Below are 26,396 nucleotides of genomic sequence, written 5' to 3' on the forward strand. Positions count from 1 at the left end.
TAACCAGATATCTTGCTGGAGTGAATCCCTGGGCCTGGGGTCAGTGTAATAGTCTCAGAGACACAAAGACCAATTGCCATAACATATTCTTCAAGGACAATGTTTACGTAGCCTAATTTGGTGATTAATGACTAAGATCCCCAAAGCTCATGAACAGCCACATAAGATGCAATTAGAGGTCTCTCCCTGTGTGGAGGAAATGATGATTAAAATCAAAGTGGAAACAGTTAGTCCAGTGAGCTAACAGACCATGTCAGTAGCAATCTCCATGACCCCAAGAACCAGAAGAATTAAATGGTATCTGTGTACCATTACCCTTTGCTCTGAAAGGCCCTGGACAGAGTGGGAGAAAAAGGGGGCACAGAACTCAAAATCATAGAAGAGACCAGGATATTATAGAGCAGTGGTTCTCCACCTCCCTAATGCCGTGACCCTTTAATACAGTTACTCATGTATGCTGACCCCCGGCCATAATATTATTTTTGTTGCTACTTCATAACTGTAATTTTGCTACTGTCATGAATCATCATGTAAATATCTGATGTGCAGGATGTATTTTCATTGTTACAAATTGAACCTAATTAAACATAATTAAAGCATAGTGATTAATCACAAAACAATATGTAATTATATATTGTGAAGTATTTATGTGTTTTCCGATAGTCTTAGGTGACCCCTGTGAAAGGGTCTCTCGACCCTCAAAGGGGTCATGACCCACAGGTTGAGAACCACTGCTACAGAGCTCTATATAGGATGACTGGTAAGCTAGAGACTGGTAGCATATTGAAACTATGCTACCTTTAGTCACCTTTCCAAGTCTAGAACTGGCTCAGTTTAACATCAAACAACAGGTAGGTTAATAAGGGGAATAATAGCACCAGTTACGTATGTACACCACTGAGAATGAGTTGAGACCAAAAGAGCAATATTTACCCCCAAAAGAGAGTTATCTGACTTATGATAAAGGCTTTGAAACAAAACTCTGTTGTAGATCAGGGACTCCTATATGTAGAAATGTGATATATAGGTACTAGGTAATAAAATAATTGGATTTTAGTTTTTGCTTGTTTTAATGAGTTAGAATTAAGAATATGAAGTCACTCTTAGATCTAGTTTTTAAAGTATTTTTAGTATTATTAAAACTAGAGAAATATGAATAGAGAGTACATGCAGACTGCACACATGTTCGTCCAAATCCTAATCGTGGAAGAGGTGGTGGATGTACTCACAGTGTGATGCAGTTGTTGCCCATCCAGCGGTCATGCATTTGGAAGAGAGATTTATTTTATCTTTTCCCTAGCAAGCATATTGGAAAAATAATCTCTCCTAATTAAAGGAGCAAGAAAGGAAAAAAAAGCATATTATCACCTAGTCCACAGTATTAACAAAATTTACATTGTTTACTCTTTAAAGATGGTTCTAGAAAAATCTACTTAGATATGACCGTACCCTTTTAACCTGCAGTTTAATAAACAAGTCTTCCAGAAGACGTACTGCATAAATCACTCAGAATGGATCATCTTAATTTATATTATCAGTTCGTGTATTATCCTTGTAGGCCTCTAGGAACATGTTTGACACAGGTGTGCAGCTCTCGGTCATAACTAATTTCTCTTATACATGATTTTTTAAATCTCTGTGCCTCTATAATATTACTTTGTTGATTTGAGGTACAATAGAGAAAAATGTAATTATCTTTCTTTGAGTTTATTATATGAGAAAATGGAGGCAGAGGGCACACGCAATACTTAATGGTTTTTGCACTGTGTGCAAATCAAATACAGATGCATTATATTTCAATTTCTTATTACCAAATTTTATTTATTAATTTGTTAAAGCTTGTTATTACCAAAATTTGCATATGTATAAACATCGTGGGTTTGTATATGTGTCTACACACACACACACAGAATAAATATAGTGCTGTTTGTTTTCTTACTCCCTTCCACACTTTCACATACTTAAATGCTTCCATTTCTCGGCTATTGTAAATAACTTATATTAATAAGTCATTATTCTACTCCTGTCTTAGAACCCTGTGAAACTCTTTGTGAGTCTCCATCTCAGTTCCTGCACCTATGCCAACTGCGACCCAAACGACATGCTTTGCTGCCTTCACTGATAAGCATTCCTCTGTCGGATCAGTTCCTGCCATATTTCTTTATGCGGAAAAATTCAATATTTTCCTACTACCAACATATTACACTTGATCATAGACTTCTTTCCATATTCTGTTTTTTTCCCATTTACTAGATTATAATCACATCTAATATATCAAGATTTAATTCCTTTTTGAAGCATGCAATGTTTGGATATTGAGAGTACCACAATTTATTGCCTCACTGGTAAGCAGAGTATTTTCATTTTTTCCTATAAGCTGCATCAAGCACCCCAGATAAAAAATTCTTGCATTTGTGCCAATAGGCTGTAATGCAGAATCGCTGGTCCGTGAAACACTCGCATTTACAGCTGACAGCCATATTTTTCAATGTGCCAATTTTTACCTACCAAGCAGAGTTTTTAATTCAGAAATATGTTGAGTCTTAAACATATTCATGTTTCCAACTCAGAAAATTTTACTTTAGGAAAAGTTATCTTAAAGCAATTCTAGACTAAAGAAGCATATATACAAGGATAGTGAATTTAGATTTAAGATAAAAATGAAACAAACTATATTCATAAGAATTATGGAAAGGTTCCAATTTTGCCACTAAAATAATATATTCTCTTAAAAACAAATTTTATTTTGTTGTTACTGGAAGTATACATAGCAAAATATATACCAATTCATAAAATTATACATATGCAATTTAATAACATTCTTCAAATTGTATAACAATTTTCACTCTCCACCCTGACTTGTTCCTAGCTTACTAACAAAAATTTACTTCCCTCTAAAATTCTTCTCTAATCTTCTGGGTTATAGTTATTGATTTGATCCCATATGGAGAGTTCTTAAATGAGCATAATGGTCACGGTAGACATTTTTTACTAGTTATGCTAAACTATTGTTTGGCTTTTATAAGACTCAATTTAAAAAAAAATTTTAGTTTTAAAGATTATCTTAGTACAAAACTTTCAGGAATACATACAACCTGGAATGGCTCCTGGAAGTCCACAAGAATTTAGCATTCCGTTCCCCTTTTCATCAGGATCCTTTTATAGAATCTTTAGTCAAAAGATGAAGTATTAGTAGCTGGGCACCATCCAGTTCTTCTGATCTCAGGCCAACAAAAGAGGCCTTTGTTTATGGAGGCGATTAGCCACACCATCCATATTCTCCCATTATTTCTGCCTCTGCTTTTCCCACTGTTGTTCCAGGTGAAGAGAGACCAATTGTGGCACCGTAGACTGTTACTTGTAAACTTTTATGCCCTTCAAGACTATACATCATACTAAGAGGTATAACAGAGGCTCTAAACATATTATTAAGCCAGTTACTAGCTTAATATGACTCTAAAGCTTTGTGATAGGTAGGTTTATTGTACCAACCTGGCCAATAAGAACATGTGGGATTTGATAAGGTTGTAATTTGATTGGAGGGCAAAGAGATGAATGGCTCTGCAAAGCCTGCCCCCCTCTCTTTTGCTCTCTGGTGATCGAAGTGTGCTGGAGCTTGGGTGCTGCTGTTGTAGCTAGTTCTCTGCAGCAGCAACCTGTGAGCTACACTACCTGTGGGCCTGTTGTGGATCATGTCGCTAGAGCTTGAGGTTCCTTTGAGACCTGCTTTGTCACTGTTGTTGTGTACATTGCTTGACCTTGAGGCTGGTGGATTCCATCGCCTTGCATTGCTTGGATTCCATATCCCATCTGGGCCTTCTTCCCTAAGCTCCCCGAGCTACTCACTGTTGGTGACCCACCCTGCTGCTTCCTGCCTGTGGGAAGACTCTGCTTGCCTTGCACCAGGGAGGACGCTGCAGTGTGCTTCCTTGACCTTGGGTCCAGCAGCCCACGTGAGTTGAAGGACTTTCACTATATTAACTATTCCATGGAAGTGAATCAAACTGAACCCTCTGTACTGCTGTGTGGATTAATTAGCTGTTTATTCCTTCTCACTGTATAAACATATATATATGTTCATATATAATCATAATCATAAGTGTTCTGGTTTTGTTTCTCTGGAGAACCCTGCCTAACACAACCTCCAGACTTCTAAATCAAATTCCATGACATTTTTGGTTGTACAAAGCCTCAAAAATTACTCTTTTATGGTTGCTGCTACAAACGGATCTATCACACAACTTTTGCCAACTCAAGCAATTCCAACAAGAAGCTGTGTGATACTATCCTTCATCAATGTGATATTTCCATACCCTTAATCTCCCCTCCTCTCACCCTAGTTTTCTGTACATTTGTCTTTTCTAGTCTTTTGATATCAGTGAAACCACACACCCACACAAACTCTTTGCCATTTATTCTGACTCACACCTCAGACTGACTCTCTAGAATAGAGTAGAATTGTCCCTTTGGGCTTCTTAGACTTTGAAAATCTTTACAGGAGCAGAAGGTTTGTGTTTCTCTCATGCAGTGACTGGTGGGCTGGAACTGCTGATCTAGAAGCTAGCAACTCAGTGCATAGCCTACTATCACACGTAGGCTCCTTTGCTATAAGTAAGTTAATGCAATGTGTTTCCTTTTGTGAATGATTTCTTTTACTCAACCCCTTGCCTTTTCAGCTCCATCTACATTGTAGCACGTATCACCTCTCCTACTCCATGAGTAAGTAGTTCATTGAATATACAGACCACATTTTGTGTATGCACTCATCTGCTGGTGAGCATTTAATTTGTTTCTACTTTTTTGCTATTGTATATCTTCAGAGCCTTCAATAATCTAGGGTTGCTATTAGTGGGAATGTGTTCCACGAGAGTAGATTTAATAATATGAAATAATGTTGATAATTTTCAGGGAAAACATGGAGAGATGAAGACTTACAATAGATATATTATTGCAATTATTTAAATACCCACAAACACATTTAGTTGTATGAAAAAGGCAAGAAAAAATATATTTATAGGATGGAAAAGGTGTAGTGGTGGAGTCAGGGGACAAGAATCATAGGTAGACTGTTTATTGTCTTTAATGGTGAAAATGACAACACTGTAAAAGAGAAATGAATGGGTACAGATAAAGTTGTTACTAAATGTGCAAAGAGACAAAAACAGAAAATGTCAGGTTACTGTTAATAACCATTGATGCCATGGGATCAGAGTTATTCTTGGACAACAGGAAAAGAAGCGAGGCAGAAGGGCCAACACAGAGGCAGGGCCGAAGTGAAGGTGCATCTGTCCCATCGCCCGTGGGCAAGGAGTCACGCTAGCTTGCGCTCGGGATTGCTGGAGGCTCCTGAGGCCTGAAATACCAGTGTCCTGAGGGTACTGAACCGCATGAGCTAGCTCGCTCGCTCTCTCAAACGTTTTATTGGCTCATAATCCACATATCATACAATTCAATAATTCAATTATATAAAGAGAGTTGTATAATCATTACTATAATCAAGTTTAGGCCATTTTCTTCTTTCTTGTACTGATTGTATTAGCTCCCATTTCCCCCAGCCTTCCCTGTCATAACCCTCAGAAGGCATTAATCCAGTTACTGTCTCTGTCACTAGATCTTCACCCTCATTGAATATGAAATATCCAGGGGAACTTCATAAAATAATGAAGCCAAGTCTAGAAAGGTCCAGGATGTAAGATAATAGATGGACATCAATTACATTTTATATACATTAAAATCAGCCTATGACTTGTGATCAGTCTAAGGAAAACAAAGTACTACATATAAACTTAATAGCTATAGGATCTCTATGCTGACAATTACAAAATGCTGGTAAGCAATGTTAAAGTGTAATACACACCCATGCACATGTGCACTGAACAAGATGAGTAGGCAAAAGAATACTGATGGCAAGTCTGTTTCCAAGATTCTGATATAATTGGTTCAAAATGTACCCTACGCAAAAGGTTTTCTACAGCAAACCAAGTGCTGATCAAGGTTAAGACACATTCTTTTTTGTTTTTTTGACACATTCTTCTTGATGTTATCGGTACAGTTTTAAAAAACGCAGAAAACAAAGAGTGGATTGAATCCTGATGGGGTTTGCACAGAAGACAGAAAGGGAGAAAGAAAGAGAAGCCTTGACGAAAGTGGAAACCCGGGGAGAGCCTGAGTGAGCTGGAAAGCTATTCCGTATCGAGGAACGCGCGTGAGACCAGGCCTTACTCATCACAGTGTTAAAGTAAGAGACCAAATAGCGGACCAGGAGCAGAAACCTGGAACAGAAACACAGATAACGGTGGTTCCCTTCCGGGACAGGAGCTTAGACCTCCTCTCACGTAATGAAGTTTTAGGTTATTTTACACAGACACTGCCTCAGAGACTGACATCATTGCCATCTTGTGGACTATATCTCACTCTTGGGGCTATGTTCCCTGGAATCCCTTGTACCCAATATAATCTAAAGGGAACAGAGTACATTTTCACCGAAATTCATTGCATCTCATGTATCCCACAGCAATCTCCCATGGAACCCTTAAAAAGCTTTGGCATACTGGTGCAAGTGGGGAAGCCAAGTGTTGGCAGTATTGGTTAGAGGCTTCCTTGTTCAGGCCTAGGATCCTTTAATAAAGTTCTCCAGCATTGCCTCTATGTCCAACCAAAGTAAACCTTTCTCTTGTCGAAAGAGAAGAAGCTAATCCCAGTAAAAGTGCCATTTTCTCCAATATACTTTCTCACTCAGTAGGTAGGTCCTCTTATTCCCTCACTGCAGATGATAAAACTGAGGCTCAGAGATGTTAAAGAACCTGCTCAGTATCTCATTGACCTCTTTCTCTACATGACAGAACCAGAGTGGATACTTCATCACTAAACTTTCCTATTACCTTTGCCTTGTTGTTGTTGGGTGCCAATAGATCTGGTCCCAGTGCTTCGTGAGCCTGTGTGCACTAACAGGATTTGCACCACCCTCTCAATTATTGTGATGTTGGAGCCCATTGTTGCAGCCACTGTGTCAACCCATCTCTTTGAGGGTCTGAAGTTCCATTAAGGAAGAATAAGATTTCACTAAGCCATGAAGGGAAAGCAAACAACATCTGATGGTTCAAACTCCACCTTTACCTATTAGGTTAAACGCATAGAACAGGAAGAACCTCAAAGAATAAACAGGACACAGGTAACCATTTCTTGGAAATCTTTGCTTGACCCGCAAAAGGAAACTTACCTTTTCGAGAAAATAGCTTGGAATGAAAAAAAAATCATTTAACTTCAGAAATGTATCACCTTTAAAGTAAATTGTAAGCTATAACCTTGGCAAGGTTCAAAGTACAAAAGAGAGTTATGCCTAGTTCAGTGGGTTTTTTCAGCTGCAACAGTGATGGGTCATCATTAGGAGAAATGGTGAGAAGCCAGGGTGAGTGTACACAGCTTTGCTTATTTTCAGTCACTAGTTTCTGTGTTCTTTGAGAGGTAACTTTTCCTATTACCAGGTCGTCTGTGACAGAACTTGCCATAAGAAAAAGGAGGGAAGAATATATACCACTTTTAATGAGGTGAAAATATACTTTTCAAAATTATCAAAAAAATATATTCTCTAACCCTTGAAATCTATATTAAAATCTCTACTTTGGATTCTTGGAAAATTGAGATTCCTCATTAGTTCCTTTAGTGATTTAGGACAATTTTAAAGCACCTACTTTTATACCTTCAAAATAGCAAGCAAAGTATGATTTATTACTCCTTTGACAAGATTCGTGATGCCTCAAGGTAGTGACTCTGCACATGATTACTACCATCTTATACCAAACTGAAACCAAAATGCATCACCATCAAGTCAATGCCAACTCATAGTGACCCCATAGGACAGGATAGAACTGCCCCTGAGTTTCTGAGGCTGTAACTGTTTGGGGGAGTAGAATGACGCTGGGTGGTGGTTTCAAATTGCTGGCCTTGGGCATCGCAGCCCAATGCGTAACCAGTACGCCACCAGGACAGGAATCCACAGTAATTGATCAATGTATGTTCTAAGTGTTCTGGTACAAAAATTGATGTGATAATATTAAAATATCATTGTCTTAATGTTATAGATAAGGAAAAGGATCGTTAGTTATTAAAGAAAGACCTATAAGCAGGAAGCAGCTTCTGATGTTAAAAACAACCTATTCCTGTGCTGTGGGGAGATCAGGAGTACACCACCGTGAGCATCCTGGAGCCCCCGAGGGCATCACACAGGAACATCTCTGAAGTTATAGTGCACTGCTGTCAGGCCCCGTTGTGTCAACATCAGAGCCCTGCCACGGTTGTGTTCCGCATGGCGCTGAACACTGAGTAGCCAGGGCCATGACATTGCGGGTACTGTGTGGCCACCAACCATCCTGGGCTCCCCGAGCTCTGCTGACAGGGCATGTGGATTTCCTTCAGACTCCTCTGTTAGAAATGGTCAATGACTGGAATTCCACATTTGTTTTGGATTGGCCATCTTCCTGTGCTTTTTTCCCACTGTAATTGCTTAGAAAAGTTACAATACTCATTAGATAGAAATCTCCTTTATAATATATTATTCTTTCATAGGATCAGAACTAGAATTCTTAGCAGGAGGTGAGCTTTTTTCCCTCTCCTCTCTTTAAAATGAGTAAATCAATTAAGTGAACTGAAACTATCTAAATATTATATATAAGTATATAAATAGTATGTATTATATAAATACATATGTATTTATTATATAAATATGTTATAAGATCTAAATGTATTATATAAATTCTAAATTGTGTAATATAATTATATATGAAAGTTTTCAATTTATATATAAAACTATTATAAACATTTCTAAAAGTCATGGGGTCACTCAGGCTTGTGAGGTATTTGAATATGTGTATAATAGCCACTTTTTTAGTATTCAATATTCTTGCACAGAAAGAAATAAGGCAGTCTAAGTATTAATCAAGCGTGTCAAAGGTCTATTTAGAGACATCGAGCTGGAAAAATGAAAGAAATGGAGATGAAAGGCAGGTCCATTAGGAGAGCCGTTCTAAACAATTCGAAGCCTCACCACCTACAGGAGGATGTGGCTCTTCTATGGCTCTGATTACGGACTGTTCCACTGAGTCCTTCACTCTGTCCACTTAATACAAACAGACTTCGAGAAGAATTTTTCTTTGCAAAGTGGCTATTAGAATTCTCCTTAGAATTACACCCTAATCAAGAAAATCTCCCACAAAAAAAATTCATTCGATTTTATTGTTTTAATTACAGCTGATGTGATTCTGGCTCAAAAGGAGGTTTGTAGATAGGAAAATCATTCAAGTTGTTCCTGTTGTATACAGAAAGTTAACACATATTCAACAAAAACATTCTCCTTTGGAGCCTTTGTGAACCAGGAGATAATAAGGGTATGGAAACGGACAAGTCTACATTTGTTTTATAATGTACCAATTTTATGGAAAATTCAGTTCAACTACCAACCTCAATTTCATATATTTTAAACTGGCTTGAAGATCTTTACTGCAAGTCCACAAGTGATTGACTTCTAGTGCTTAGCATTATTTCTTAAACAAAAATAATGCACATGCACATCTAATAATTTTATTATCTTAGATGATCCTCTTAGACACTACCCAACTCTGATACTTTAAAAGCAGTGCTTCATTTAGTATTAGGGCAGGGTGGTTTTTATCAAGTTGGTGCTGATAAAGCGATTCTCTGTGCAACAGAATGAAACCCTGGTGGTTTGGAACTGTTGACCTTGCACAGTTGCCAGCCCAACACATAACCACGTTGCCACCAGGGCTCCTGGCAAGGTATTCACACATAAAACACTGGTCTCCCAGGTTCCAATTCAGATCTTACATGTTACCTTTTACTTTTTTACAAACATATCCCTCATGGGCCATTGTGTCCCAGTGCTGCTTGCTTTTGATGGCTTCCGACTCATCTCTTCTAATGTAAGTTTGAAACCTCTTTCTCCCACAGACTCATCAGTCTTAAAATACAGAGTCAGGTAAGCACCACCGGAGATCATGTCAAGTTCTTCTTTAGAGCCACATACATACATGAGCTACAGTGTGAGAAATATCCAATAATTACTTCTGCTGTGCCATAGGAAAGCTCAAAGAGGGAGACCTGCCAATATTAACAAAGGCATGACATGCAGGATAGAATCCATGACTTGATGACAACAATGGGAGGGGAGAGATCTGGAAATATCAAGGGTAAAAAAAGCTGAGGGGCACTGGAGGTGTAGGGGAGTCAGCGCTGGACTACTAAACCTTTCGCTGTTAGGTAAAATAAATGACTATTAATTAACATCATATCCTTCCTCTAGTGGGCCTTCCCTAGGAGTGAGCTCCACAATCATGATTTCATCCCGGCAGTATCAATCCAAAGCAAAGTCTATTTCCTTAGACCTTCTCTACTCAAACCAAAGCTTACTCAACTGCCCATTGCCCCCATCAGGTCTGGCTTCTCACTCTGCAACAAGCCAGAAACCTAGCTTGTTTAATGTCCCAGGGGTCTTCGGTTAAAGGGGAGTGACAAAAGTTAGGTGCAGGGTCTGATACTAGAGAGATTTCATATTTATCTTAAGGAGAATGAATAACACGGCATTTTGTATCTTACCTTCCCTGCTGTCTAATTATTTTAGAATCCCTAGTAAGAAGCAAACTCACTAAGTTAGGAAACTCTGGATATTCAAATAAAAATGCTAAATTTACTGGTAGTATAAACCCTGAAATATCACAGGCCAGGTCAAGGTCCCTGGAAAAGGACAGATCCCAAATCCTCTTGTTTGTTTTGCAGTGTTAGCCTGAGGGGCAGGACTGGGTGGAGACAAAAGATGATGTAGTACAAGCTGACAAAATCTTGGAAAATTTCTCTCTGTGAGTCAGTCTCAGGAGAGGACATTCCCTGCCCCCCAAACACCTGTCCAATTAACTCCCAAAGATTATTTAAACCAACTGGCTTCTTTCCCTTTTAAAATTTATGATAGTCTAGCTAGTCTAAAACAAATCAAAATCCAAACTCAATGTCGAATTTCAAATCTTAGTAACCCTGTAGCTCGGGGTATAACTGCCCCTATGGGATTCTGAGACCAATTTTTATGGGGGTAGCAAGCCTCATCTTTCTCCTGCAGATCTGCTGGTAGTTTCAAACTGCAGTTCTTACAAGTTAACAATGTATAAGCACTCAAATGAAACAAAACCCAAACTCACTACCATTGTGTGTGTGTCACCAAGCTCCCTACCATTGAGTCAATGCTGACTCATAGCAACCCTATAGGACCGAGTAGGAATGACTTTGGGAGTTTCTGACCTGGTAACTCTATGGGAATAGAAAGCCTCCTTTTGCTCCAGAGGAGTGGTTGGTGCTTTTGAACTGCTGACCTTCTGGTTAACAATCCTACTCATAACCACTATGATACTAGGGCTCCATAGACCACCTTAATTAGTATAGTAGTAAAATTAAAAATAATTAAACTTTTGTTACTTAAAACATGTTTAGAAAATGAAACCCCTTAAAACATCTGACCTATGAAAAAAAACAAACAAATTTACAGTGGCCCCAATGGCAAAAAGAGATAAAAATCACAGGATGAAAATTTTTAAAAGCTGGGATTAGAAGTCAGTCTGGTGAGTGTGAGCTCATCCTCCTGTCATTTGCTCAATCATACTCTGCTGGAGCATCTGGTTAGAAAGCACTAACAACAAAGGACATTGTTCCTAAGGCAGACAGAGGTCATGCGGTCCTTGCTCATGCATTATGTAAACCCTTGGTGCCACTTAAAATAGGTCATTTAAGAAAGGCCAATTTACCAAGTAATCCAGATTTCTGATTTGGCCCATCAAAAACATCAAAATAATCTCCACAGGTCTGGATTATTTTCTTATGAAGTCTTCAAGCACTGCCTTCATTCTACATCCTGATACTGAATAGAAAGTCCAAGTGCAGTTCAGCCGGTTGGGGTTCATGTTGGGATAATTGGGAGATGTGATCTCGGCAGAGCCATCTGGTATCAGATTTAATTCTACACAGCCTTGTGGCCAAAAGGGAGAACAATGAATACAATGATCAAGATACCAAGCCACTTCTTGCATATGGTATTAGTCTACAACAAAGTCATTAACATCTATGCTGCTGTGTATTTTTATTCATGCTATCAAGAGTCCTTTGGTTGTCTTATACATGGTCTCTTGTGTATATTGACAAAGGGTTTGGCTGACATTTTTTGTTTTTTTAAACCTACCTTTTTTTTCTTTTTGAAAGATACACTGAAGTTCTTTGACTTCAACTCACCAATTGTGAGCTCACTAACTCACTCCAATAGCTGCAACTCAACATCATTTTGCTGCTCGTATGTATTAACGTCATTTCACATAAGGTTCACAATCATTAGAAATAGGTATTGTTGCCTTCAGTGCAGAAAGGAGTGAACTGGCACATGACATTGAGCGGATGTGTCCGAAGTCCTGTAGGCATTTTTTTTGGTATATCCTTCAAAATGCCACATTAGGTGGTTCCCCTCACAAAGCCAGTGAAAGACAGTGTCAACACTGTGGCACGTGAGCAGAGAACAAAGCCAAGTAGTTTGAGAAGTGGATCCGAGTGCCTGCTTGGACTAACTGAGCAAACCGCATGCTCCCAAAGCTAAGTCTCATAAACCCACAAGTCAAATCCTTGATAGCTGAAAGCTAAGGACATTTGGAGCACTCTCAAATGATGGCAACAACTGTACAAATATGCTTGACACAATGGAAGTATGTGTGGATTGTGATAGCAGTTGTACGAGCCCCCAATAAAATGATTTTTTTTAAAGAGAGAGAGATCAAAGGACATACTGCATTGGGTAAATCTACTACACAAGGCCTTTTTTAAAACTGTTGAAAAGCAAGTTTACTTTGGTGACTAAGGTGCACCTGACCCAAATAATGGTATTTTCCATTGCATCTTATGAATGTGAAAGTTGGATATTGAATAAGACTGAAGAAAAATCCATGCATTTGAATTACGGTACTGGCAAAGAATATTGACAATATCATTGACGACCAGAACAACAAACAACTCCGTCTTGGCAGAAGTACAGCCTGCATGTTACTTAGAGGCTAGGACTGTGAGACTTCATCTCACGCACTTTGGACACATTATCAGGAGAGAGCAGTCCCTGGAGAAGGACGTCATGCTTGGTAGAGGAGCAGCGAATAAGAGAAATGCTCTGGAGAAAACGGACTGACACGGTGGCTGCAATAATGGGCTTAAAGATAAGAACAATCATGAGGATGCTGCAGATGACCAGTGTTTCATTTTGTTGTACACGGGGTCACTATGAGGCAGGACCAGTTCAATGACACTTAACAACAATGCTTTATGAGCAAGAAAATTCTTTTTTTTTTTTTTTTTAATTTTTAAACATTTTATTAGGGGCTCATACAACTGTTATCCCAATCCATACACACATCAATTGTGTAAAGCGTATTTGTACATCATTTCTCAAAACATTTTCTCTCCATTTAAACCCCCGACATTAGGTCCTCATTTTTCCCCTCCCTCCCCGCTCCCCTCTCCCACATGAGCCCTTGATAGTTTATAAATGGGTATTTTGTCATATCTGAGCAAGAAAATTCTTAATAAAAATATATACTGAGGGCTACAGATCATTCACATGCTCTTTTGCATAATAAATAGTCCTTCCTTACCTTGTAGTGGTTCCATGAGAAGAGCTAGGAATCGGTATGATTCCTGCTGGTTTGGTCAATACAGTATCCTCACCAGGGACCAAATGCTCTTCCATTGAGCTCTCGGCAAATCTGGTTGTTTTACCGCCCTTTGTACCTAGAAAGAATTATAGTAAGGAAGAAAAGGAAATGAGAAAAAATACCTTGGTTTTTAAGTGGTTCAATTTATTTTCAGATCAAAGCAATCAGTTCTTCTAATTATTTAGAAAAATAATAATAAGAGGTGTTTGGTTTTGCTGAAAGTCGATCTTAGATATTCAAAGGTACAAAACATAGTGCATTATTGTATGCATGAGCCCAGGGTCTGTGGAAACATGGTGGAACAAGTATAGATGATGTTTCCTATTTCCTGCCCAATTTCATTCAAAAGTTGAAGTCTTTTTAATTTAGTTTCCCAAGGGGAAACATTCATATGGTTGTATTTGACACTTATTTCAGATTTTTTCAAATGTGGAAGAGACCCACATCTAGAATACTATGTTCTGGGTTATGCTCTTCTAGACCAAGAAGTGGAATCAGCTTTCAGTTATCCATACTTGACAAGAGTCCAGTGGCTAGACAAAATTAGATATTCAGCATGTAAGCGGACAATTTGAGTTACATAGAACTTACATTTGTAATGCTATCATCTAATATGTAGTTTGTTTTGAAAATAATTTTTAACTTTTATTATGAAAATATCACCATAAAAAAGCAACCCTGACACAGATGATGAAGTGTTCAGAGCTGAACAGTCCGCTCAGATTTAGAACCAAATCATCTGATTCATAGGAATTACCATTACTGGATAGGCCCTCTGTGGTGAAATATCTCATTCAGACTCATAAATATGATCTTGAAATGAAAATATGCTAGCCATGCCCAGAAATCATAATTCTTCATGACTTATGAGTTAATAGAGTTATCCACAGAACATTTTCTCCTTGCGACCTGATCAAATCTCAGATCACTTAAAAAGATTTGTCTTTCATGCATAGACTCATTCCTCACAGAAACACAATTTCTTATAAAGTACATGTACATTTAAATTTTTGCCTACAAAGAAAAACACTGATTTTTATCTTTTATAAGCTCACATGGAGCCCTGGGGACACAGGTGTTAAACCCTTGCTGGAAACCAAATATTCATCAGTTCAAACATAGCAGTTACTCCATGGGAGAAATACAAAGGTCTCACTTCCTTAAATACTGTTGTTAGTGCCGTCAGGGACTGTTGATTCAGTTTAAACTCCGAGAGACACCAGGCACAACAGAATAAAACACTGCCCAGGCCCACACCACCCTCTCAGCTCCTGCTTACATTTGAGGGCCCATTGCTGCAGCAATTCCATCAATCCATTTTGTGGAAATCATCATTTTTACTGACCTTTACCAAGCAGGATATGTCCATTAAGAATAAGTCCTCCAGATAACACATCCAAACTAAACAAGAGGAAGTCTCTGTGCTTGCTTCTAGGGAATATTCTGGTTGTACTAATTCTATGACAGACGTGGTCATTCTTCCGGTACTCCATGGTTTAATCTGGGGGTTTGGCCAACTACGGTTCTCAAGCCGTATGCAGCTCTTTCAGTACATGTGGCACTGAGGAAAAGTGAAAGTAAAATAAAACTAGCATAGTTACATTTACAAAAAAATTTAAAGGATAAGATTCAGATGATGATTTCACTCATTTGTAAAAATATACTATGGCTCTTGAATAATTTTTAAACTATTGTGCGACAGGTATGGCTCTTCTGCCTCAAACATTTGTGGTCCCTTGCCAATATTTACCAACACCCTAATTCAAATTCATTGGTTTTTCTTGGATCTTCTTTATTCATTGTCTTGATTTTGTGGGCATATGAGGCAGTTGAAAATATCAGGATCACCTTAGTTCTCAAAGTAGTAGCTAAGCTTCTGAATACTCTAAAGAGTTTTTTAGCAACAGAGTAAACTAATGCAATACTGTACATTGTTTGATTTCTTGGCTTCTGCTTCCATAAATATTGTGTATCCAAGTAAAACCACAACCTTGATGAGTTCAGTCTTTTATCCATTTATCGTGATGCTACTTGCTGGTCCAGCTGTGAGGATTTTTGCTTTCTTTATGCTGAAAGGGAAGGAATTCAAGATGGCTATAGGCTTAGCTCGACTTCAGTAGTGCTTCAAGCCCTTTTCACCCTCTACAGCGTTGTTGCTTGTTAGTAAGTCTGCCTCAAACCCCATACCATGTGCTTTTTCTTTTAGATCAGCTTCTCAGATCTCTTTGTCAGCTCATAGGTTGAATAAGCATGGTGAAACGATATAATCCCGATATATACCTTTCCTAATTTTAAAATATGCAACATTCCCTAGTTGTGTTGGAACAACTGCCTCTCAGTGTATGTACAGGTTCTGCAAGAGCACAATTCAGTGCTTTGAAATCCCCCTACTTCACAATTTTGTCCATAATTATTATGATCCACGCAATCAAATGAGTTTGTGTGGTCAATAAAGCACATGAAAATATCTGTGTGATTGTGATAGTTACATAATGTCATGTCACCTTAAAAATAGATAAAAGTGTAGGGGTGGTATCAGGTCACAGCCTGGTGGTGCCTCCTTGTGGGCATGGCCTTCTCATAAGGAGGGCCCTGGGAACTTCCCCCCCACCTCGCTCTGCCTTCTGATGAACTTTGGTTGCTGCCTTCTTTCCTGCTGATGGACCCTGGTTGCTGCCAGAGCCCTGGAGATGTTACCACTGCCATTGGATCCAGGAGACTTTGTACCCACTGTCTGTGATCTTCCTGCAGTCTGCATCATTGCATGTGACTGCCTAAGTCTGAAGAGGGACTTGTGGACTAGTGTTGGACTTATGGACTTGAGTTGGACTGGGCTGGGATGTTTTCTCGATATGTAATTATTTATTGATATAAAGCGCTTTCTTGCACATATATGAGTATCGCTGAATTTGTTTCTCTAGTCAACCCAGACTAACACAGTGGCTCTTATTCTCTGCTTTCAATCAATTTGCATCTTCTATCAGCAAGGATAGCTTGCATTCCACATTCTTTGAAGAATCTTTCTTGAATTCCTGACAATTCCCTATCATCGTATAATAGTTATTATTTTTTAATTAACCAGTAAAATTTTACTTGTGATAATAATAATATTTGGGGATAATTCTCACATTCTGTGGGATCACGTTTATTTGGGCATGGCATGTGCAAAAGGCCTTCAAAATTTTGTGAAAAAATGCAATGAAAAGATAGCAACATTTTTCCAAACTTTTTAAAGCCCGTTATGTATGGGTCGCTTACAATCACTTAGGCAGCTTCTAGGATTGCATCTGTTTATTGAAACTTCCTGGAGCCTTGTTTTTAATTTTTGTTCTGTTTTTTTGCCAATGCCTTCAGTGCCTCTGGGATGACTCCTTTCCAAACCATCCTTGGTCATATGCTACCTCCTGAAATGATTGAAATGTCAACCAATTGTTTTTGGTACAATGGCTCTTCTATTTTCTAATGCTTCTCACAGTCTTCTTCTTTTCACTATAGAATCCTTCAATATTGCAACTCAGTGATTGAATTTTCTTCAGGTCTTCCAAGTTGAGAAATGCCAAGTGTGTCTTTCCTTTTTTGACTTTATGAGGTAGTTCTAATCTGTTCTGTATGATTGCTATGTGTTGAAATCAACTAGTTGATGATGTTTATTGTGCGGGAAAGTCTGAAATATATATTTATAGAGACCAAATCTACCTGGTACCTAGAAGATACTATAGCTAATACCAAAAGCACCTTGTAGATGGAAATGAAATAGCACACTCACAAATGGCCCAGAGCTCTTGAGAATCACTAGGTAAAGCCTTATTCCTAATAACTCATCTATTTTTTGTTTCGTTTTAAATAAAATCTGTTAAAAAGCAAGAACACAAAATGTTTAAAACATATTCTGTATGTTAGGCATAATAAGCTCTCTAACCCAGGACCTGGGAATTCACTCCATTCTCCATTCTAAAATAAGGTGATAGGGCTTGAGAAGTCAAGAAACTTTCCCAAGGTCTGGGAATAGTGGAGGGTGGGGAGCCAGAATCTAGTTCCATTAATCTAATGCCCATCATAGGCTAGTATACCACAGCATGTCCTTGAAGGACAGGAGGTAGTAAATTATTTTCATCTTTCTTGTGTCTTTTTTCTACTAGAAAAGCAACCTGTTAATTTCAAATAACCAATACCTAAAATATGTCCATCACAGAAACGAGTTTCTACATGAAAATTACTCTTTCCCTGAAATAAATTTCTATTGATTGACTTACTTTGAGAATCTAAGTCAAAGAAAGTCAGGACAATTATAAATGTAATTCTAGCATGATTCATGGGTTGTTTATGATATTGAATGAACTTTGGAGCTTTTTAGACTCCAACTCTTCTACTACTAAGAATACTTGTTTAATGTATTTCAATGCAATTTATTAGAAAGTTATTTTCTGGTTACATAATTTATAATTAAATGCCATCAATATCCCAAACACTTGCTACCTTCCTTTCCAATTCAACTTTCCCCTTAGCTTTCCATCTATAGTATACATTTTATTTTTGTCTTATTACCTGCTTAGCCTTCTAGAATATAAGTTTCATAAAGGCAGAAATTTTTATCTCTTTTGTTCACTAATGAATCCTCATATCAAGGGCAATCCAACCACCAAGGACATATACACACACAAACACACACAAATACATGCATACACATATTTACATATATATTACAACAAAGAGTAAGAGGGCAATCCAACCACCAAGGACATACACACACACAAACATACACAAATACATGCATACACATATTTACATATGTATTACAACAAAGAGTAAGTACTCAACAAATAGTTTTGAGGAAGAAGAATGAGATGGAATTATATTCAAAATGAAAAGAAGAAAAAGCAGTAGTTGGCAGAACATATTAGAATAAATGATGTTGAAATACTATTTGAAGATTCATAAAATATGTATTTGTAGGAAGTACTATTGCTGTTTAATGAGTTAGTAGCTCCCATGGGGGAAGATAGCATTTAGTCATTGTAGAAGACTACTCTATGAGGAGTTGGGAGTGAAATGTTATCACAGACTTCCAGTTCTGCTACCCTGTTTCCCCGAAAATAAGACAGTGTCTTATATTAATTTTTGCTTCCAAAGATGTGCTAGGTCTTATTTTTAGGGGATATCTTATTTTTCCATGAAGAAGAATACGATATACATTTATTGTTTTATTAAAAGAGACCTTGCACTTCTTGTCTGCTCCAGCTGTGCTGCTGCGTGGTGGTGCCCGCTGCTACAGTCCAGAGTCCAGAGTTAAGGTAGCTTCGGGTGGCCTTATTTTCGGGGAGGTCTTATTTTGGGGGGGTGCCTTATATTTCAGCAAGAGGCAAAACTGTAAGTAGGTCTTATTTTTGAGGGATGTCTTACTTTCGGGGAAACAGGGTAGCTACAAAGAGTGATGTAAAAGTTCCAATAAAATTCAAACTGACCAAAAAATACTAGGTTGTAGAATTATGAGTTCTTGTAGGTCAGCGGTTCTCAAACAGTGGGTCGCGACCCCTTTGTGGGTCGAACAGCCCATTCACAGAGATTGCCTGATTCATAACAGTAGCAAAATTACAGTTAAGAAGTAGTAATGAAAACAATTTTAAGGTTAGGGGTTTACCACAACATGTGGAACTGTATAAAAGGGTCGCGGCATTTGGAAGGTTGAGAACCGCTGTTGTAAGTAATCCAGAACAAAGTCATTTTCATTTTGACAAAGTCATATCATTTTCAGTAGGTAATAATGAAAAATGGGGGAAAGTTTCTCACTATATAAGATCCTAGAATATTATAAAGTAGTATAAACTGGGAAGGAAAATTATCTAAAAGAGAGAGAGAGAGACATAATGATAATAATTTTACCATATGAAAATACATTTCATTTGGATTAAAAAGTTAAATTTTAATTTAAAAACTACAGAAAAAAAGGTTTTCTGAACTTATAACAGGAAATGAATCACTAAATAAAAATATCTATGAGATAAATCAGATTATCAGAAACATACACCCATAGATTTAAGGAAACATCTAAAACTTTCATGTCAACATACAGCAAACAAAATTTAAAAGCAAATGACAACTTATGAGTGAGCATTTATAACATGACTTGTGTAATGTCATGCGTGGTAAAGTAAAGAATCAGTAAGAAAAGGATGGCCCTCCCCAAGATTGTCCTGTTGTATCTATAGTTGCCGTGAGTTGGAACTGACACTGGAAGACACCTGTACATACATACCACGCACATGCGTGTGCACAAGCACACACACATGCACACACATCAATAAACAGAATGCGCATATTGAAAAATGGACAAGTCATAAAAAATATAAAGAGCTAACCAACATGAAAAAACATTTATCTTCATTAATTTTAAGAAAGTTAAAATACCTGTCAAAATTATATAAAGGTCATGGGCTGGGTGAAAGAAGTGTTCAGGTACTGCTGATGGCAATGAACACAAATTTACTGATTTAGCATTTCAACAGTGATATAGTATTTATATAAGAATATTCATGTAAATAAAAACTAAACAAAAAGTCTCTATTCTGAGTCCCCAAGCATTGTCCTAATTTCGAGGGCTCTAGGAGAGAGAAAAACATCAGGGTTCTAGCTCCCATGAGGCTTTATTCATGTAAATAAAATGAAAAAATGATTTCAGATAGGGACAAAGAATATATGTGAAACAATTGCTGTAATATGATAGAAAACGACTGTCAGTGAATGTGCTTGATACAATTGATGTATGGAATGTTATAAGAGCTGTAAGAGTCCCAAATAAAATGAGTTATTTTTTAAAAGAAAGAAAGAAAATCACTGTGAGACCGATGGGTGATGTTATTTGAGATTGAGAAGACCTCTTGAAGAGATGATGTTTCATTATTTATTAAATGTCTTTTATATGCCAGTGACTGTTGTGGTCACCAGCAATGCAAGGCCTTGTGAAGTTCACATTCACCAGGAGAAACACACGTAAGCCCTTGCTTACTTACAAGTAAGCTATATGCATATATCTTACACACACACTAAGGAAAGGGGATAGGAATTGATGCAATTTATACTAGCCAAGGAAGGCCTCATGCAGAAGGCTGACTCTCGACTGAGGACTTGTAGACGGAAAGGACAAGTGAAGACAAGGAGGTTTTGAAGAGCTAGGAAAAATAGAAAAGGACCTTGGATGGTGATCGGGAGAGGCAGGCAAGACATTGTGGGACATGTTAGGAAAACTGAGTTTTATTCCAGCTACACTGAGAAGCCCTCGAGCAGTTGTGGTAAAGGGTTGGTAATAATCTAAAGGGGAGTTGGATAGGATGAGCAAAATAGACCAATAAATAGCCGCCACCCCACCCCCAATAATAAATAAGGAATTATTTGTAAAGAAAGATTCCTTAAATAAATTTTGTGTGTCTTCTAGTGCAATGAAAATCTCTCAGGTCTTATCCTAAAAAAAAAAAAAATTAGTCCTCAACTCTCAAAGTAATTTACATAATCTCCTTTTAGATAAAGCACATACATGTCCGTGTCTTGCACACACTCATAATAACATACATAAACTCATTTTATTTACAGGTTTCCCTACACCCAAATTATTTCTGTCACCTGTCCACCCCTACCTTACTGAAAGCCAAGAGAACCTCCATTACACCTACGCAATAAGCAGCTGGCAAGTTCATTGTGTGTGTGTGTGTGTGTGTGTGTGTGTGTGTGTGTGTGTATGTGTTAAATAGATTTGCTTACACATGGAATGAAATGATAGCTGTCATTCACAAATAATTTGAATGTTAATATAGCAAAGTCCCTTTGTTGGTATGTTTTACTTTTCATTCAACTCTCCCCTCCCATTTTTGGCATTCTGGTGGTTCTAGTATGACAAGATTAGGTTCCTCCGATCTTTCCTCACTGGTGTGTGTGCACGTACGCACAGGCTCTCTCTGTCTCTCTCTCTCTCTCTCTCTCTCTCTCTCTCTCTCACACACACACACACACACACACACACACCTTCAATCTTTAAATTAAAATTTTGAAAATATTCTGTGTGCCTAATGGGGAAAAAAGACATGCCTATTATATGACAGAATATGTTGGTGGCATGAATATTAGCCACATTCTCTGATCCAAAACTGCCTTTACAGAAGAGACTCATAGTATAAAGTTTAAATGTTAGTGAAGATTAGATTTCTTCATAAATAGTTAGAACTGCATCTCGGCACATATAGGACTCAGGGAGAAACAGATAACCATAAATTTGGCCATGCCGCTTGGTGACACTCTGAGCCCCCAAGAACATTCCAGTTTTCCTGTATAATCCAGTGGCTACATTGGGGTTGAAAAAAAGCCTCTCGGCTCCTTTCGCTCCACTACAGAGTAACAGACAGCAACCCAGAACATACACCAAGGACCAACAGAAATGAGCAAAGAAAAATGAGTTACTATCATAGCAGTAAGTTTGAACAACTTAGGCAGCAAGAAAAAAATGAAAAATAAATAAAATTGTCAGTTTCAAGTTCTTCATTAAAAAAGAACATCCCATTTAATGTGCCCTATTTTCTTGAAATGAAATTGTAAAGATTGAATTTAAATCATAATTATTTAAAATTAATTTTAACTGAATCTTGAATATTTCTTATCCAAAAAGTGGATTGCATTCTTTACCCTCAATATGTTTTAATTTTTCCTTCTTTATGAAGCAACCATAACTGTGTTCCTGAAAATTTTCCCTAAATTAGAGAGAATTTATAATGGTGGGACAAATTCTCATATTCGTGGAGCTCGTGATGGAGGTCTCCGAAAGGAGAATGTACTGAATACATCTGTGTGTCTCTCTGTGCTCAGGAGCTCGTAAGTCCATGGGCACCTGTGGACCTGCAGGATCCATATGCCAAGAAGTGTTTGGCCGGCTGGTCATTGATTCTCTTCTCGCTCTCTCTTTCTTAAACCTCCTCCTTCAGGCCTCATCCTGGACACTTTCTCCTCTAGTTTAGTTCCTCGACAAAAACTTTCTGCATGATTACAAAATGAAAGGCTCTGGCATGTATTCACAATTTTGATTGGATCCGAAACACATGCTCTTAGAAACAGCAATTTAGAAACCAAATGGCGTATTGAGGTGTCACTTTGAGGACTAAGGTGTGCTTGACCCAACCAATGGTATTCTCAGTGGCTTCCTGTGCCTGCGATAGTTGCACGCTGAATAAGGGAGGCCACAGAAGCACTGAAGAGTGCTGGAAGGACTGTAGGCTACCCGAAGAGCCAACAAGTCTTAGGAGAAGCATAACTAGAATATGTCTCAACCACTGAGACTTTGTCTCATGCGCTTTGGATGTGGTATAAAGAGAGTGCAGTCTCTGAAAAACAACAAAGACAAAGGGATGGAAACACTGGCTGCAACGATGGACTGAAATATATCCACTGTAAGCACACGGCACAGAACCTGGTAGTGCCCTATTGTTGTAGATAGAGTTGTGATGAGTTGAATCAGTACCTACCACCACCACCACCATTAAAAAACATACTTCATTGTGTTCTAGGGGGGAAATAACAGCAAATTAGTGTCTCCTGTTTTTACACAAACTGTCTTGTGCTGTTGGTTGCAATTTGTCAGGATTTTCATTCTCTCTCTTTCGTTTGCTCGGTTTCCATTTATCGTGCTTCCCTTCTCTGCCTGCCTTCACATCTCTGTTTTTGAATAAGTGTTGACTGTTCTCATGTTTAAGGGAACACATTACTCACAGTTGATACTTTTTATGAACCCATCTGTTATTTGGCTGAAAGGTGATTTATAGAAATGGCTTCAAATCCAAATTCAAAGCTGATTTTACAGCAGTAATCTCCAGAGCTCCTGTAGTCTCCTTTAGTCCAACAAATTTGACCTTTAGGAATTCAAGTTTTGTTCCACATTTTCTCCCAGCCCGTCCCAGACTTTCTGTTGTGTCCCTGGTTAGAACCTGAGACGTGGGTATCAGTCAGTTCTTCTGGTCTGTGGTTAGGGAAGGCAGTAGGTGGTGTCGGTTATTACTCAACCCGTGGATCAGTTTCGTCTTTAAGTCTGTACTCTCTTTGGCTCTATACAAGCAGAAGCGAATAGTTTTATTCTAGATGTCTGCTCCCAAGCCTGGACAACCGCAGCTGATACTGCCCAATCTAGGATGTAGAACATTAACTTTGTGAACTGTTTAATGGCAATTAACTAAATTGTACCCCGAGATTATGGTCCAAAACTTTCTAATCCAATACATGAGTGGATACAACTCATACAGTTATATCTACTTGTAGATACACAAATATCTACAAATGTATATATGCACATGTATTTTATTATATATGATTATCTGTGCACATAGGAGAGAGGCTTCCAAAAGTTCATGGAAATGGAATTTTAAAGACCATGAACCTTTGGAAACCCCCCCTTATGTGCACCCATATATTCCCACATAACTGCACACACATTTTTGGTTGTCTTTAATGTTAGAAAATTATATATTGCCAAATTCTTCCCTTTTGTGGTATGCTTCTTAGTGTCTTTATTTATTTTGGTTAAATTATTTGACTTCACTATGTTTAGTCTTTCTATCATAGAGATTAACAAAAGTCTACTATCTGGAAACTGATTCTCCTTCCAATCTTGGTAACCATCAAAGGACTTAATTTTACCATATACATGTATTATTGGTATAATAGTGGGGCTGGATAATATTTAACTTTTATTACTATTTTACTTAGAAGTAATGTCCTTTAGATATTACTTTTATCAAAAGTTGAAAACTGTTTTGTAGACCCATTCTGTGATTGGAGAATAGTTCATTGTACGTATGTGTCAGAGTTGCTTATCCACTGAGAGGTACTTAGGTTGTTTGCCCTTCTGCTATTGAGAATCATGAAGTAATGAATATAGATATGCATATGTGTATTAGTGGCACTCCTCTTAAATACCTACAATGTATACCTAGGATTGAGATTACAGGATCACAAGACATTTTTATTTCTAGCCTTTTGAAAAATAATTATACTATTTTCCAAAGTGGTTGAACCATTCACAACACCACCAGCAATATATGAGTTCCAATAGATATTTTCCCCTCAGCGCTTACCAGCATTTATTGTTCTTTATTATTATTATTACTACCATTTTGCAGATGTGAGATGGCATTTCATCATAGTTTTTATTTGCATCTCTGAAATCTAGGAGTCCTGGTGTGGTGGTGTTTTAGGTTCTGCATCAGACTACTAACCACAAGGTCAGCAGTTCAAAACCACCAGCTGCTGCCCAGGAGAAAGACCAGGCTTTCTACTCCCATAAAGAGTTACAGTTTGGGAAACCTATGAGGTCATTTCTATTCTCTCCTGTAGGGTTGCTATGAGTTAGAATCAACAGTGAAAGTGCCTTTTTGCTAATGGATAATTGTGAGCATCTTTTCCTGTATATGTTGGCTGTCTGAATGGATTGGTGTTGGACATATGGGTTAATGTTGGACTTGTGGGCTTGGGCATCACTGGGTTGGGATGTTTTCTTGATGTGCACTTAACCTTTATATAAAACTCTCTCTTATACATGAGTTTCTGTGGATTTGTTTCTCTAAAGTTCCAGGACTAACACAGGTGCCTTCCTCTTTTTCTTTTCTTTCTTTCCTTTAAAAAAAAATTAGTTGGGATTTAATACATGTAGCATAGCATTCCATATTTCCGTTATGTCAAGTAGAATTGTACAATTGCTACCACAATCAGTTTCCAACCGTTCTTTTTCTCCTTGTCATCGTCTCCCATCTAGCCCCACCCCCATAACGGTACTGCCGCCCGGTGAACCCATTATTCTACTTGCTGTCCCTACAGGTTCATCAATTCTGGATTTCATATACCGAAAACCAAAAAAGCATATAACACAGCTTCAAGAGGGTGACCTCCACAGAAATAACACCTGTGAGATACACTCTATTACAAATGGATATAAACCAAATCAAACAATACAAACCCAAAATACAGAAAATTTTGGAAATCAGGTCAGGTCCAGCCTGCATCATAGGGGGGATCTACTGGCAACATTTTAACTGTTCAGGTCAGATTTAGGCATTCGATCTTCTATACTCCTGTCTCCCAAGCACTCAGTTAGTGACCATGTACTCCCATCCCCTCTTTCACTGACCCTCTGCTTTCCCAAGTGTGATGTCCTCCAGGGATTGGGCTCTCCTGAACACATGTCCAAAGCACATGAGATAAAGTCTCAACATTCTTGCCTCTCAGGAGCATTCTGGCTCTACTTCTTCCAAGACAGAATTTTTCCTCTTTGGGCAGTGCATGGTACTTTTAATATTATTCACCGGCACCTTAATTAAAACACATCAATCTTCTTTGGTCTTTTTTATTCAATTTTGAACTTTCGCATGTGTTTGTTGCAATTGAAAATACCATGGCTTGGGTTAGGCACACTTTAGTCCTCAAAATAACCTCCCTGCTTTTCAATATTCTAAAGAGGTGTTTTGCAGTAGATTTGCCCAATGCAGTGTGTCACTCGATTTTTTTTTTGGTTGTCTTTTTCTTTTTTTAAATCATTTTATTAGGGACTCATACAACTCTTATCACACGATCCATACATACATCAATTGTGTAAAGCACATTTTTACATTCATTGCCCTCATCATTCTCAAAACT

At 38.0% G+C, this 26,396-nt stretch overlaps 1 protein-coding gene across 1 annotated transcript in view; it reads right to left on the bottom strand.

Annotated features, from left to right (window-relative positions):
* Nucleotides 1-26,396, bottom strand: part of OVCH1 (ovochymase 1) — a 107,395-nt gene that overhangs the window by 17,666 nt on the left and 63,333 nt on the right. The window contains 4 exon segments of the mRNA XM_030885112.1: nt 13,680-13,815; nt 21,927-21,992; nt 21,995-22,111; nt 22,407-22,471. Coding sequence (XP_030740972.1) covers nt 13,680-13,815; nt 21,927-21,992; nt 21,995-22,111; nt 22,407-22,471 — 384 coding nt within the window.

This window comes from Echinops telfairi, unplaced genomic scaffold (assembly GCF_000313985.2).
Source record: "Echinops telfairi isolate 266 unplaced genomic scaffold, ASM31398v2 ScPeMD7_21;HRSCAF=78, whole genome shotgun sequence".
Taxonomy (NCBI): Eukaryota; Metazoa; Chordata; class Mammalia; order Afrosoricida; family Tenrecidae; genus Echinops; species Echinops telfairi.